General features: G+C 40.4%; 1 protein-coding gene across 11 annotated transcripts in view; it reads left to right on the plus strand.

Annotated features, from left to right (window-relative positions):
* The window catches only part of HDAC4 (histone deacetylase 4), a 1,159,747-nt gene extending 1,145,127 nt beyond the window's left edge, over positions 1-14,620 (plus strand). For 8 of the 11 annotated variants that reach the window (XM_069225507.1, XM_069225510.1, XM_069225508.1 and 5 more), the window contains one exon: positions 1,467-14,619. In XM_069225507.1, the coding sequence (XP_069081608.1) occupies positions 1,467-1,518 (52 nt within the window). In that variant the 3' untranslated portion in view covers positions 1,519-14,619. Of the gene's footprint in view, positions 1-1,466 lie in introns of all 11 variants that reach the window. The other 3 variants (XM_069225509.1, XM_069225515.1, XM_069225511.1) reach the window with 2 other exon arrangements.
* The last annotated feature ends 928 nt before the right edge of the window (positions 14,621-15,548 follow it).

Raw genomic sequence — 15,548 nt, forward strand, 5'->3', positions numbered from 1 at the left:
TCACAGTTCTGCTTGTCTTTTTCCTTTGACTCTTTTACACTTTTTAAATCACGTGTGTCTGTTTTTTCAGGTGCCCATTTACAGGGTACCATTTAATCACCCTGCTGTTTTTTCGCAGGTTTCCCTCCCCTCTGGAGGTGGTTGCTGCCTAGTCGCTGGTGGAGGCTTTTCCTTACCAGCCATGTCTTAGCTTTTCCCCAGTGGATTTGCAGTTTCTTTTCGCGTATGAGTCACTTATATTTTTCTCTTGCACACTCTGTCTCGAGCCTGGATATTCCTCTGTATTACCGGGTTGTTTTTTGCGAGACTGGTGTAGTCTGTTCGCGACCCCTCCGAGTTGTCTCAATCAGATGAACAAGTTACTTACCTTTGGTAACGCCTTATCCGGTAGAGAAACATACTAGCCGCAGATCCCTTATCGAACCTCCATCCTCCCCGCTTGCGAACTGTCTCATCTTCAGTCTCGCTTAGGGTGGTTTGTGATTCTGCTACGTCTCACGTCTTATCTTTTCCTTTCTGGTTGGCATATACACTGTTATGCTGTTTTTCTATTCCATTGCCAGTTTCTCTGTGGCTCGCGTCGTTCAGCGGCTGCAAGTCACCGAAGAAACAGATGTCAGCTCGTCAGAGGAGGGAATATATGGACTCCGCAGACATCATATCTGGGGATGACGTCGCTGTGGAGTCACTAGATGCCCTCTACTGAAGTGCAGAGGTACTGCTGAGGAAAAATTTCCAGATCCAGTCTGACGCCTGGGGAAAAAGTCTAAGAAAAGGAATCTGTGGCTAGTCTGTGTCTAAGGCATTACCGAAGGTAAGTAACTTGTCCATTAGCATTGCTTTGAGCAAAAATGCAGTCTGAGCAATCACCAGTGTCAGAGAATAATTCAGACATTTCTTCCATCACTTTGTTGATTTTTCACTGTTGCAGTGAGAATCTAGTTGTGGTGGGATTTTTATTTGTGACTACGAATATGTGTCAAGTAAAGCTGGATTTCAACACTCCACAATTGTCTTATTTTATTATTAGGCACTTGTCTGCTAAACATCCACCAAGTCATCCTAATCGTGCCTTTGTTGTGGTGTTGCAAGACAAAACAAATTTAAATCCAAGTGCAAAAACAAAGGCGTTTACACATACTTGTTAAATCTTTCTTTTGGTACTATTTGCCTGGCAGATGCTGGGCAAGTTGGGGTTTCTGCTCTTTTTGTGTACCCATGTTTCTGAAAGTTTAATGTATAAGTCACTGTGATTCTGCATCATGAGAGCTTGAAGAATCTGAAACAGGGTCTTAAGTTTAAGGTTGTCCAAAACCCACCTTTGCCTGGGGCACCAACAATTCTTAATATGGCACCGAATGCTTGCTCAAGCAAAAGTGTTGATTTGTTTTCCATTGTAATGCTTGCCTTTTTATTCATGGTCTCTCTTTTTTTCTCTTTTGTCTCAACTCAATGCTGCTGGGAAGAAATGTTCACAGACAAGAGGAAGAGCCAATGGAAGAGGGGGCTCCCCTGTAGCCACTGCCAATGACTGGAGCTCTGCTAGATCCACCTACATGTTGAAGGGTTCTGCCCAGAAGATTTCTCCTCTTACTCCTGTGTTCAGTCACACGGTGTTCGTCCAGAATACAAAGCGACAACTGGATGTAAAAAATATGACAAACAACAAATTCAGACAAGTCCATGTATGCAACATATACATATTTCAGAGAGCAAGAGAGAAAGGTTGCTGTGCTGGCGAGGACCACGCAGCACGTCAGAGACTGTCCTTGAAGCCATGATGTCTCTCTGTCCCCTGGCGGTGCAGGAAGCAGAGAAGGGACGAAGTCGGGAGGAGCATTTGGCAGACTTGCCAAACTTTACAATAAAAAAAAAACCTGAAACAATCGCAGGTTTTTCAAACGGTGCTTACGGTTCGAGAATCCGCGAGATAAAAACTCTTCAAAAGCACTCGGTTCAATCTGTCGTAGTTCGTACTTTTTTTTTCCTCCGCGTTTCTGCGAAGCCGAACCAACAACACTCAAGAGTCCGAACACTGTGCTGCCGGCTGCCTTGCGCACAGGCTGGCTAAAAACGCAGGAGGAAATTGTACATTTGTATTTCATACTGACTTTGAACGAAGGAAACGCCGCAGATGGTGCCCTGGCGCCTCTCTGCAAGCGCTGTGCCTGGTGGATGGCTGTGCCTTGTCTGTGCGTTGAATGGATTGCCTCGTTTTTTGGATCCATTTCTCTCTTTTTCCAATGTTTGAGGAACAACGCCTTAACACAATATACACAGAAAGACACGATAGAAGTAAACATGAACTAACTTGGGGAGGGGTTGTGGGATTATTCGGACCGTTGTCCTGTGAGAATTCCCAGACTTGGACTAGCATGCGGAGATGCCGTAGGGTAGGCAGCTCAAAGGTCCTTCTCCTACCCACGTTTGCGTTAACATTATCTTCACTTTTATTTCTTTTACGTTTGTTGACTCTGATAGTTTGGCATGGAGGTGGAGTGGCTAGTGCTTTCCGGCATTTGATTCGGCCCCATCTTGAGGCGATGCCACAAGGAAGCCTTCATCTTGTGGATGGCTGGCTGTGAGCCCCGCGAGCAGAAGCTGCATTTATTCTATACAGCATGAGGTCCTGCTTTAACCTTTTATGTGTAAGAATACATTCTGTATTCTAAACACTACACCCTGTTCAGGCATGGGACTCTTATGACATATTTGGTATATTGTGATGCATCTATAGCTAGTAGTGAGGAAAAAAAACACAACCACCCCATTCTGAGCAGGGGCCTCTGAATTAGTCATAATGGATAGAGGGCCCAGTCAGAGGTTTGCTTGGATATCTTTAATGCCTAGACTGGTTTCTCGGGGAATGCAGTCACAGCAGTTGCCTACTTGTTTCAAACCACTTATTCCAGATGTTCAGTCTTTCTGAAAGCCAATAACTTTGCTGCTGGCAGCTGCCGGAAACATTGCTCTTTGGAGTCGATATTTTCATTTGGTTTTGTTTTGATTTGGAGGCTTTTTAACCACAAACTTGATTTTTTTACAGCAGGATACCCATGTGTTTGCTGGGGTCTGTTTTATAGTGATGTAATTTTGAGAATGTTAGTGACTTGCTGTTCTAGAGGCAAGTTTTCCATTTTAGCAGTTTTTTTCTAAGTATTGTCGAAATCTTGCATTCCTACATACTGCCTTTGGCTTTCCTCCCATCCATTCCCGCCTGCACAGCTTTTCTTACCACTTTTAATTTGATTCTAGTGCGAATACTTGTTTGGTACACCAATAAGCACAGCACCATCAGCAGGCCTATCCTGTGACTTTGGTGTTTAAGGCAAATCACATGCACTAAAAATCAGAAAGCAGGCCATTTAGCCGGGGTTAGGGCTTGCTTCGTCGGGTGAATTTCAGTCACACCACATATTGTGATATACCTCGTCTGCTCACAATGATGAAGAAATGGTATCTGCAGGAATGGCAGTCACCGCCTTGAGTTAACATTGCAGTCATATCTAGATCTTTTCAGTGGTGTCTGCAAAACACAACAGCCTAGGAAGTGATTAATAAGCCATTTGACACCAATATTGGATGATACTGTGCCATGTATCTGGCTGGCAGTGGTTGCAGCAGGTACTGTGTGCTACTGGGTGATCAGTTAGGGGAAGTTTTAACAAGTAGCTTGCCATCTTGTGTGGTATCAGCCCCTTTGTATATAGTCTACTTTTTCTGATTGCTGTCTCTGTGGAAGGGCATGACGTTCTCCTGTCCACACAGTTCTTTCATTGCCCATGTATTGTATCTTTACCGTAAGTTAAAGGTTTTATTGCACAACCTTTATATTTTTGTATTTTTGGTCTGTTTTGTACACGCATTTAGGGGACATGAACACTAAGGACTGCTTCCAAACGCTTGTCTCCGTTTGGGTCTGGTCCCTTACAATGTATTTAATGTTATTTTTATTCATAAAGATCAAGAGGAGGATGTGCTATACTAAAAGTCCCTGGGATCACTGCTTTTTTGTACTTGTGCTGCCATCTGCTGCTTTGTCCAGCATGCTTGCCGTTTCTTGCTGACATTTTTCAAACAATGTACCTGGTCCGGAATATCCTTTTGGGGTCGCAGATGTTAACAGCCAGTCTGCTGAGTATTCAAGTAAAGAGCGGCTGCTGGGCGTCCTAATGGACCAGTATTTTGCTTATATTTCTACTTATAGCTCCATCTAATTGCATGCCATCATATTGAAAGTAATTCAGTGAATGGTACATTGGGTTCACGTCACTCACTTCTGCTTCATGAGATGATTAATGGAGAGCATTATATTAGTGATATATTTCTCTGCTACAAATGACAAGACTCTCATAGTGTTTAAGTGAACAATTCTAGTATGACAATTAAGATAAAGGCTGAAGCTCAGTTTTCTATATTGTTTGGGGCACTAATTACTTTTTCCACTAGGTGGGCATACAGCTGCTGCTGCTGTTTTCTTCTATTTCGTCCCCTTTGTTCAGTAGGGTAAACTAAAATGGTTGGAGAATAAGCAGAACCTGAACACTACCTACCAATCCAATATCTCTTCACACACTCGCCACCCAAATCCAAATGGGTGGACACTTAAAATAGAGTGGTGGCTACTCTTCAACTGGAAAAAGTGATTAATGCTGTCCTTATTGGCAGTGACATAGGGTACCATCTTAAAGACCTAGTGTCTTCCTATTGTTATTCTAGGTGGAAAATTCTAGGTTTACATGTTGATATGAATCTGCATGTGTGTCTAAACGCTAGCACTGGAAAGCAATGATTGAGAGAGTTGGAGCTACATTATGTGGGATCCTCAGGATAGGTGGAATTCACCACTTACACTGTGACCTAAACAAGAATTAGTGCTTATTTTTATTAATCTGGCATTTTTTTTTCTAATTTTTATATGAGTTGCAGTGAGTAACAACACTTCAGGTATCAACAAGTTTGTAATGCCTTTATGCATGGGGGAGACGCACAACAAATAGACCTTATAGTCTTTCTCTTGAAAATCTTGTGTTTGCCTTTGTTTGATTCCCAGACCCTGAAGTCGCTCAGCATCTTGTCGAAAAGGCACCTTGATGTGAAACAGTTTGACAACCACTCCATTTGTGGCCCTAAAAAGAGTTACATAGAGCGAGTTCTGGTGTCCTGGTCATGGTTCTCTTTCCACAGAGTCATTCTGCAGGGCTATAAAGGAGTCTAAGAAATGCTTAGGCCCTCATTACGAGCAGACTATGTGCAGTAACTGTGACTATAATACAGATCAGGATCGTGATTCTGAAAAATTCCTAATATTGACAGGAAAATGCAGATTTTGGTGGTGTAAATCTTCATGTTATTCACCCAGAACTCGTAATTGAGCATTATTCACCTGATGAATTAAATAAATTCTAACTCAGCGGAGTCTGATGTTATCAGCTGCAATAAACATCACTCCATTTACTGAGCCGCACATAACGAGAGCCTGGCTCTGTAGCTGCAGATGGTCTGAATAGGAATTCACAGTCGACATTTGTAATCTAGTTGTTCGGCTTACAGTGCACCCGTATGTAAAGCCAACCAGTGTTGACATGAATACCTTCCAAATCTGGACTGCATTTCACACCAAGGTTTGTTCTCCCAGTGGCTCAATACGGTATTTGAGCACTGATGTCTGCTTCGAATGCAAGTCTACCAGCCCATCATGACTAGAGTAGGACTCCATTTTTGGCACAGACCGGACTTCCTCAAAAGCCGAGTGTGCCTCCCGAGCTCTTTGATCAAAGTATAGAAGGCAGTAAAGACATTTATGGAAAACATGCTTGCAGCTTCTTGGCCAGTTGGTACTCTGGGAGAAGCCCGGTTGGTTTTTAGTTCAACCCAACTACTTTTTTGGCCAAAGGTGCAGTGGCGGAATAGAGGTCTAAGATGTGTTCCCGTCCAAACAGGGGACCAAAGAATGGAAAGGAAGGACATTTTCAAAGGTGTCTTTGTGCAGACTGCCGTTATATGAAGATTTCATGTGCATCAGAGTTAACATTATTTGTTTTCACTGCAGTTTTTTTTTGCACATTGCAATTATTTGTTTGCTCGTTGGTCTTCACATTTATAGAAGTAAAACCAGCACTGCTCTTTCATATTAACTACAGACTGGCGCAAGTTGTGTCCGAGTTTGGCACTGCACATGAAAAATAAGTGAATCTGTCTATTCCCAACTAGATGACCAGCTGGCCACTGAAAAGTAAGCAGCTCTGGCAATGCAAGCAATGTGGGCCTATACTCACTTCTGTTTTTTTTTTTTTTTAACTACTACCCAACGTTGAGACCTTCGTGCAGTCATCTTCAGTGTCACTTCTGTACAACATGGACTAAGTACAGAAGCAACTTCCCTTTCCAATCTACATCATTTCACACTGTAGTCAACCGTTTTGTTGTTAAAGTGTTTTTGAATATGAACTTGGCTCTGGAGAGGGTTTGAATTATGAGGACTTCTAGGTGAAGTAAACGAAAGACTTTTTAGCAGCTGTTTTTCATGCATATGACTCGCTAATATTATTATTATTTTGAAGCCAGATTGTTTCCCATCCAGGGGATATAGCGGTGGAAAGTCTGCATCTTGCCTCTTGGTCTAAAATATGTTGGTGGCAGCATGAGTCCTTTCGGGGAAAATGTGACTAGTAACGTCTTCGAAAAAGCACTACAGTATTTAGTGGTTGTTCTTTGCAGGTGTGTTGTGTTCTGCTTGTCATTATTTTCTGGCTGCAGTGCTTGCAGAAATAAAAAAATATTTGAGGCAAATGTTCAGTGCCTGTGCCCAGTGACCGCATACTTAAATTATGCTCACCTAGAGCTACTCACTTATCAAGCCGTTGTTTCATGCTCAGTCTGAACGGCCCCAAAGTCCTGCATGGTTTAATTGCATCAAACGATTGAGTTATACCAGTTTAAAGTATCCTTTATGTTTTTTTTAATTTTTAGGTCTGGTCACAGCAGGCTGTCTTTGATATTGCGGTCGTGGTAGCTTGGCAATTGATCCCAGGTGTATAGCACTTCCTCACCAAACCAGGCAGACCCTGGTCGCTGAGCATGTGTCCATTTTGCGGGCTGCATACGGACATTCCGTGGCGCATCTCTAACTCTTTCATTCCTTACACCCTAAGTCTAATGTAACTTTTCTTGGCCCACTTATTTTCTGAACAATATCATATAAATATATAGATGAATATATATATATATATATGAATATATTTTTTTACTTTTCCTCTAGGCTGCATGATCTGTCCGAGCGGCATGTCTGTCTTGGGAGTTTTGCATGCCCAGGCTGGTAGTTGTTAGTTGCAGGTCTCTTGGGGTATTGAGGAGTTTGTTGTTGTTTCCTCCTCAACTCAGAGTCTTTAGGGGGCTGAAGTCGTGGGCATCTCTCCTAAATTCTAGGAGAAAGCAGATAGGAAATCATTGCATCTTAATTGTTTTTAAGAAACTGTGTTAGAGGCTCATTCGATTGTATGTTGTGCACTGTTGGATATGACCATCAAAGTGTTATGCAGCTTCTCTACTCATGTATCGTATGTGGTGCGGATATGTGCATTTGCCTGACTGACTGTAGTGGTGTTCTTGTCATTTCACTGATTTAGATTTGCCCTGCTTTAACATTTGTCTATTCCTCCGTCTCTACCTTTGCTGTGTGTATATTTCCAACTACATTAACTCAATTTTACTTGCTCTGGTCTTTTTACATGCATAAACAGAAGTGGACAATTTGCTGATAATTGACTGACAAAACCATATATTATACTACCATCGCCAGTCAATTGGTTCCTTTAATCTAATTGCCTTCTTATTTGTGATTACCTTAGCATATGAAGAAACAAAACAATGTATTCAGTTCTACTGACGTGTGCACAAATCACATGAACATTTTCTACACTTTTTGCGATTGACTAGCTGAAGACTTGAAAGAACAGCTGTCCCCAATCACTTAAGCAGGCAAAACGTTTAAATCGGCATTTTAAAAAGTATACGTCATTAATTACTCTGAGTGAACGTTTTTGTTTGAAGCAAAACTGTTCTGTCTCATTCCAGAATAAACCAAACTAAACAACATAGTCTGAAAACTCAGAATTATATTCTTGTGAATTACATCACAGTATAATACCGTTTCAGGTTTATGGTGACCTTTACATGGTATTCTGTTTAATTTTTAAGATGTTTACTGAAACCCTTGTTTGAGGTACACACTTGCTAGCCTGCACTTCTGGGTGTATTTATTTGTTTCTGATTATGTGCACATCTTCCTAGATACGTGCACAGCTCCAGCAGACCTTTTTGTAGTGATACACACGTGCAGAACTCATTGTATATCTGCTAGTGCTATCTTCATCATTTTAGATCTGGTATCTGTAGGTTTTCTTATTGTTGAAACACTGTGATCTTCTTGCTTGTGTATATGCACCTTACTTTGTATGGGACTTTCTGTATCTGCATCTTTATTTTCGCCTATGTGCCTGCTCCGATGTCCGGCTCTGTGACGTCATTAGTACGTGGACTCTGCAAAATACCACTGGCTATCCCTGGAGCACTTCTCACTGATGCCACCTGCTATGATTTTTATGCAAGTGTGCTGTCAGCATTGGTTCTTACCTCAAGTTCTCAAACCTAAGTCTGTTGTAGTGTTACAGTCTTAGAATGCCAAGAAAAGATGATTTTCTTCTTTCAGTTTCCAGGCTTTGGATGGTCATTAGAGATAGTGTATTAATATAGTCCCCAGACGAGTATGTTGATGGTTTTTTTAGTTTAACTTTTCCCTGATGGCATTTTAGTTTCATCTTTTCTGAATCCGACTAGGACTTCTGGAAATTTGTTATTTGAGGCCTCGAGAGCCTACTGCTGTTTTTTTGTTAATATATTATCCTTATGGTTCAACATTTTTGTTTTTGTCCCAGTGGCCAGCTTTAAAGAATGAGAAAGTTTGTCATCCGTGATTGTATTCTTTGGGGTAAACATGTATTTTTTTACTTTCATGTTATGACTAACGGAATTGATTACTTTCATATTTTGCCATATTTGGCTGTTTTCAGGATACAGGCCATGCATGTGACTTGTGATTGTCAGTGTGTGAGGTAAACAACTACTAGAGAGGTCTGACACCTATAAGTGCTCACATTGTTACATCCCTACATCCCTTGTTTGCCCCGTAAGGATAGACAATACATTCAGGGCCCCTAGTGAAGATCTTGTCTTCAGTACATAGCATTCTGCCAATTTCAAGGCAGTCATACAGTTATCCCAATGGCTTTGGTAGTGGGAGCATGATAGATCAATTAAAGGGGAAGATTTCTTCTGCCAGGTGTTTTCCATTTTGGACTGCATAGTCATCTGAGAAATACAGCCTTGTGATCTAGCTGGTCATTGTCCTGGGAGCTATACTTCAGTGCTCTGTATATCTTCAAGCTTCTTACAATCACACCCTAATGTGAATTGACCTATAACATTTCTCAGATGCACAGTAAAATGCTAGTGCTACCAGTTGAAAGATTTTCTTTTTAAATCCAAAGTTGAGTTTTGTGGCATTTGAAAAAGTGACGCTCATTATTTACTGCTAGTCTTCAAAATGCTCAGATATTTTTCCATACGAAATCCGTGCCTGTACAAGCTTGTAAGCATTATAGTCTACAAGCAATCAAGAAGACTTACAGTGCCATGCCGAAAGCTGAATTGTCTGGTAAGCAGTGAGGTTAGAAGAGGTGCATTTTGCTGAAGGTTTAGTGATGTTCCGCTGCCGTTCACAGGGAATGGGTTCCTGATTCTGGTTTCCTGAACTGTGACATCTGTTTTTGGCCCCAAGTGTGATATGTTATGGACAGTATACTTTGGTTGGAAGAGTGAAGAACCTAGTCTTGGGCCAAGTGTCTTATTTTTAAGAAAGTTGCTATATTTTTCCGACTGTATTTGTGGCTGAGCAATGAGGACATGGGCATTCATTAGGAGTCAGTGTGGTGATGATCAAATACCAGAGATTCTTTAAAAAAAAAACTTGCTTAGGGTACAGGGAGAAATTAGTTAATCTGATCCCAAAACCCTTTTTCACAGGAATGCTTAATGAATATTCAGTCCCTTCCTACCTTTGGGTGTTCACTGCTTCATACTTTGTTTTTAGCTTGCACATTATAGAGGATCACATAATAACAGTACCCTTATATGGATTATTTAAACATTTACATTCTGCCTATACAGTCATCTTTCTCAGAATGAAGGGCCAGACCATTGTATTCCTAGTCGAAAAAAATAAAATGTGTGTAACTACTTCATTGACCTTTCTATGTCATACAAGCTAAGAAACATATCTATCTGTTATGTTAAATTAAACTTTAAAACATATGTTTCGGAAATTCTCCTTCCAAAGGCGTACTATAATCTGGGCATGTGATGCTGTAGGAGATTCACATGCTAGATAACTAGTGGAGGCACTGTGAGTGACAGATGCCAAACTTGTGGATTCCTGTTTCAGGATCCTCTTTCCTAAATGTATGGCCTACTGAGGCATAGGGCAGGTGTTGTCTTGAGTCTAGACAGCTTGCCTTTGTTCTCTTTTTTTCTTCTTCCTCATACTGTTATGGCAACTATTTTAGCACAGAATATCAGCAAAAAGTGTTTGCTTTGGCCAGTAAGGTGACAATCGTGTATTTAAATGGCGCAGATAGCCTAATTCTTCGTCCAAGGCAACGTTGCATGGTGGAGCTAGAGGTGTAACCCTTTGTCATTTCTCCTTTCAGAAGTAGCTTCATGGACAATTTTCCAGCAAGCTATTGCCTGGGAGTGGGTGGGGGCAGTGTTTGGTAGGTGAATTGGTGTGACATGCTTAATCCTTTCTCAAGCATATCACGGCATAATTGCAAATTTTCGCTGTTGTGCCACCTATGTTAGGCATTATTTGCTGATTGCACTAAACGTCTTCACAACAAGACCCTTTACAATTAATCTAAACGAGAAGAGATCAAGGTGTGGAATACTGTGCATGTTCTCTCTCGCCTTTTCGCTACCTATGGTGGAATTGTGACATTTCAGAATAGCTTAAAAGCAAGGAACTACTGCATGTTATTTTACAAGCTGCCTATTGTCATTTGAACCCTAATTTAAGAAAAAATAAATAAATTCAGCTGTGTGTTGAGGCAGGAAAACGGTGTGAGCCCTGTTGATGACAACTGCACACATTCAGTCTGTACTGGCCCCCATGCCTTGTATAGAAATCAGAGTCCTTATCTGTAAATTGTGACAGTTTTGGAATAGTTGAGTAGTGCCTACTTCACTTGACACTTGAAGTCTTTGTTCCACTTTCTCCTAAGCGCATTGCTTTTGGTTGTAATATATTACTTGTGAACTGTAATACTGTGCATAGAGCAAAGGTATAAATAACATGCTATTCACTTGTGTATGGTACAAGGGGATCACTTCTATTTTTGAGATGGCTACTTAACCGTTGTTTAATATCCGTATAAGGATTTTATTTTTACATCAGCCACTATAAATAGAATGATGCAACTTTATACATTAAGCTGTTGACCATTGTGAGGAGGTTCTTTATCTCACAAAATCATGCTTCTAAATCCCTTCTATGGCATTAAAGGTATGCTGGAAAAAGAAAAATGTGAGCTCTTGTTTCAAAAGTAGCAAGCTTTCATTGTTTCTTGTTGGATTCCTATGATTGGTTCTACATTCCTTTTTCTAATTCTAGGTCTGTGTATCGCATTTGGTTTGAAACAGTTACCATGGACTCCCAGCAAAATGCACTTGACGCATTTCCTTTTTTGCACATGCGGGTGATAATTTCCTGCTTTGGGCTATTTACAGGTGTCGAAGTGGAGGTACCCTAAATGCAGTTTAAAGCCCTGCCACTTGTTAACAGAGCACTGATCAATTTGAGTCATTTATGAGACCTTTTTGCTTCCTGGCTAGGCAGTCCATGCTGATCTCAAGCTTGTTGATATTTCAGTAGACAAGATCACTTATTAGTGTTCCGGTATTAGCTAGAGATCAATTAAAAATCTTCTTCCACTTATTAACTATGCTGGAATCCTTCTTCTGTCATTTTAAATCATAAATAATTACACCATGAAACCGTTATTTTTTGTATATAGCAGTTTAGCACTTTAGCTCCTCTGAGAATCTGGTTGAGGGGTCTATCATTGGTGTGTCCTACGACTAACCAATCTGGCATGAATTAGTCCTAGACTACTGTTGTTCTGTGCTTCACCAAGTGAATGTTGCATATTTGTCCCCCCTCTATACCACAAGAATCGAACTGTCGAATGCAGATGAATGACTGATCCCTGCCCCCTTTATTTTAATACTTAGTAAGAGTTCACCTAAACGCTCTGTTCGTTGCTCATTGACCATTTTAAGCGTGTATATTGTCAGAAGATGGCAGAACAGAACTTTCTGTGAAATAGCTGTCACTTGAAATTATTGAGGTAACAGTGAGCTTGAGCTGCCATGAAAATCAGTCTTGCGGAGGTTTTCACAAAGCAGTCATACATGATGAATAGGCAGTCACACAGGCAACATCTGAGAAATTTTACATGTACACCGATAACACCCGCCTCAATACAGTAGCCTCACAGACGATCTCTTAATGGCAGTGCAGAGCTACAGTTCAATACCAGGTAGTGCAGTCACGTTTGGCTTCAGGATCACTTGTGAAATCCCCATCAGCAGAGCCTATTGTATTGTATTTGTGCCCTTACCATGTGTTAATGACATTTTATAAATGATCAGCAGGAAACTGCCTGTGTTGTCTTGTTCCTGTTGTTCGCCTTTTGTTTTTTGGGATTTGGTTTCTGAGGGACCAACCCTTTTGTGAATGATTGTATTCATTAGTTTTCTAGATCATATATGAACATTTCAGTGGGTCCCATTTCAGTGCAGTGGGGTTAGCGTTTATTTCTTTGGAATCATTGTGCAGATAGATTTCACTTTTGAATAATGATCGCAGAAATACGCCGCACACTGTGAGAGCACTGTGGTTCAAAAGTAAAAAAACAAAGAGAAAAATGTTTTTAAAAAAACACAAAAAAAAAACCTTTGTCAAAAAACTACGAAAAAGGAGACATGCTTTTCTTCCGTGTTAAGAAGTTTGAACTTCTTTTTGGCCTCACTTTGCCAGATATTTGATTGTGAGTATACGTTTTGACAAGACAAAAATGGAAGAGTTTTTGGGTGCTCCATACTGGAGACATTATTTTCCAGTTTATGAGGATGACACACACATATATATAATATATATAAAATTATTACTACATAAAATAAGGGGGTGAAGATGCCCTCCCCTCCTTGTCCCCCCAGAGTATATTGGAGATTTATGTATACTGAAGAGTTGTAACTATCCGATATTCTTCCTGTGATTGCTCGAACTGTCACCATTGGACTGGCCTTGGTTCCACAAGGTCTGGTGTGCATATGATCTTCGTGCACCGGACCCATTTAAAGCCATGGTGGGGTTCAAATTTAATTTTTATTTTTACTTCATTTCTTTTAAAGTCCCTTTTTTAAGGTTATTTCCTCTACTAGTGTCGGAAATCGTTTCATTTTTCTAGCAAGGGGTCAAGCGGGTTATATTAAGTTGTTTTTTTTTTTGTTTTTCTATTCCACTGACCAATTGTGTCTTTTCTCTGACAGTACCAAGTCTATTTCAGCTTTTGTTAGCAGTCCAGTATTTTGTACCACATTATGACAGCTTGTTATTCTAGTGGTGTAAATAAAAGAACATGAAATATATAAATGTGGTTGTGTTGTGCCTTGCTTGTCCCTGTTATCTACATATTAAGAATCCTTGAGTGAGTGTCTTCCCTTTACCTACAAAGTAAGATAGTTAACCCATTTCTGATCTCAGTGTGTGTACTTAAGTGAGGTATTTTCTAAGAGTACCTACTTTCCACGCAAGAACTTCAAGGTAAAGTATTGTATATGAGAAAAATGTCCAACACCTCACCTAAGGTATACAATGTGGCATTGTCATGTTGAGGAGAATTCATGGCCACAGTTAAAGTTGTGATCTATTTGTTCAGTTGACCATCACTTTAGCTTAAATGTGTATGACAATGAGTTGGTGTGTAAAGTAAGAAAGCTTGTCATTCCCTATGGAAGCACATCTTGGTAGGCAATTTTTACTCGTCGGAAACCTCTCTGCAATCACATTCTTTTCCTCTGTGGGAAAGTTATCCTTTTTGTGAAAACGTTACCCAGTTGAGAGTATGTTTTTCTGTAACCTCAGTTGTGCCTCCAACTAGTATTCTGTAGTGCTTCATTCCAGCTGCAACTTACCACATATGCTCCCCAATAGCTCCTACAGTTGTTAATTTAGTTTAACATTTGCCTCAAAACCTGCTTTTCATTGTGGGAGAACAAAGTGATGGTCTACTTGCCGGCATATGCTACTAGTCCATACTTCTTACTCTCACAGAGCTACAGATAAATTTGACAATATAAAATGGTGCTTAAAGAAAACATTGAAACTGTATAGTGTCAATCTAACATAGCAAAATTAATTTCTTACCACCTTATTCAACATGTTAGATAGTCCTACCAGATTCACAAACCATAGTTCTCACCCAGAACCAGATAAAAAGTGCAATTGTGTCAGAGCCTCTATGACATTAAATCACTCAACTATGTCAATGCCTTCTGAATTTCATTAAAGGTGTAACTGTGCTATTCTCTGTTGTTGTCGGATCAGAAATGTATTACACATATGCAGTCCACGTACAGTTCTCAGCAAAACGGTCTCCCTGCGTCAGATGGTGTCGAATTGTGGGCCATCCTTTAGTCAGATGAGCCATCGCACAACCTAACACTAAAGTAATATTTGGCTCCCTGCTTCATCCACTGTGTTTCTTTTCATGTACTCGTACCATCAATGACATGTTGACATGTATCCAAGTAGACTTTAACTCCTGTTGACTAACCATGATCCTCACAAACTTGTACATCACTGACATGTTTGCGAACAGCAGCAACTCCACACCAATATGACTGGAGTACCTTTCTGGCCTTTGTGCACTCTACATAAGCCACACTACAAGTACAAACTCTCCAAACCATCTAAAAACCAGCCTTTGTCCAGGAAACCCACCTTATGTAACCAAACCTATGACCATGTTTGGTGGAAAGTGAAGCCACAAGAGCAAAGACTGTATTAGGACGGAAACTCCAAAACGCCATTTTCCCTGAATCAGCCTGACACTGGTGCTGCAACCACCCTCTGGAACTCTGGCCCTCTTACACTAAGGTTCAACCAAACATCCTCACCATCCTTTCCAGCTCCATTTGAGCAAAATAAGCATAATCTATTGTGTGCTTCTTTCTAATTTCAAGATGCTCATGAGTTATTTGTTTAATCGCCATTTCTGTATTTCCTTATTTTGAATCTTACTACATCTCCCAGTTTTTTAAAAGTTTTGTATGTATTTCGTAATGTGCAGAGTTACGTATAAAGCATGTCTCTTTGTGTATCAGCACTATACAAAATGAATAGAATTTGCTTTATAAAGAACCTTATACAG

The sequence above is a fragment of the Pleurodeles waltl genome, chromosome 3_1 (assembly GCF_031143425.1).
Source record: "Pleurodeles waltl isolate 20211129_DDA chromosome 3_1, aPleWal1.hap1.20221129, whole genome shotgun sequence".
Lineage (NCBI taxonomy): Eukaryota > Metazoa > Chordata > Amphibia > Caudata > Salamandridae > Pleurodeles > Pleurodeles waltl.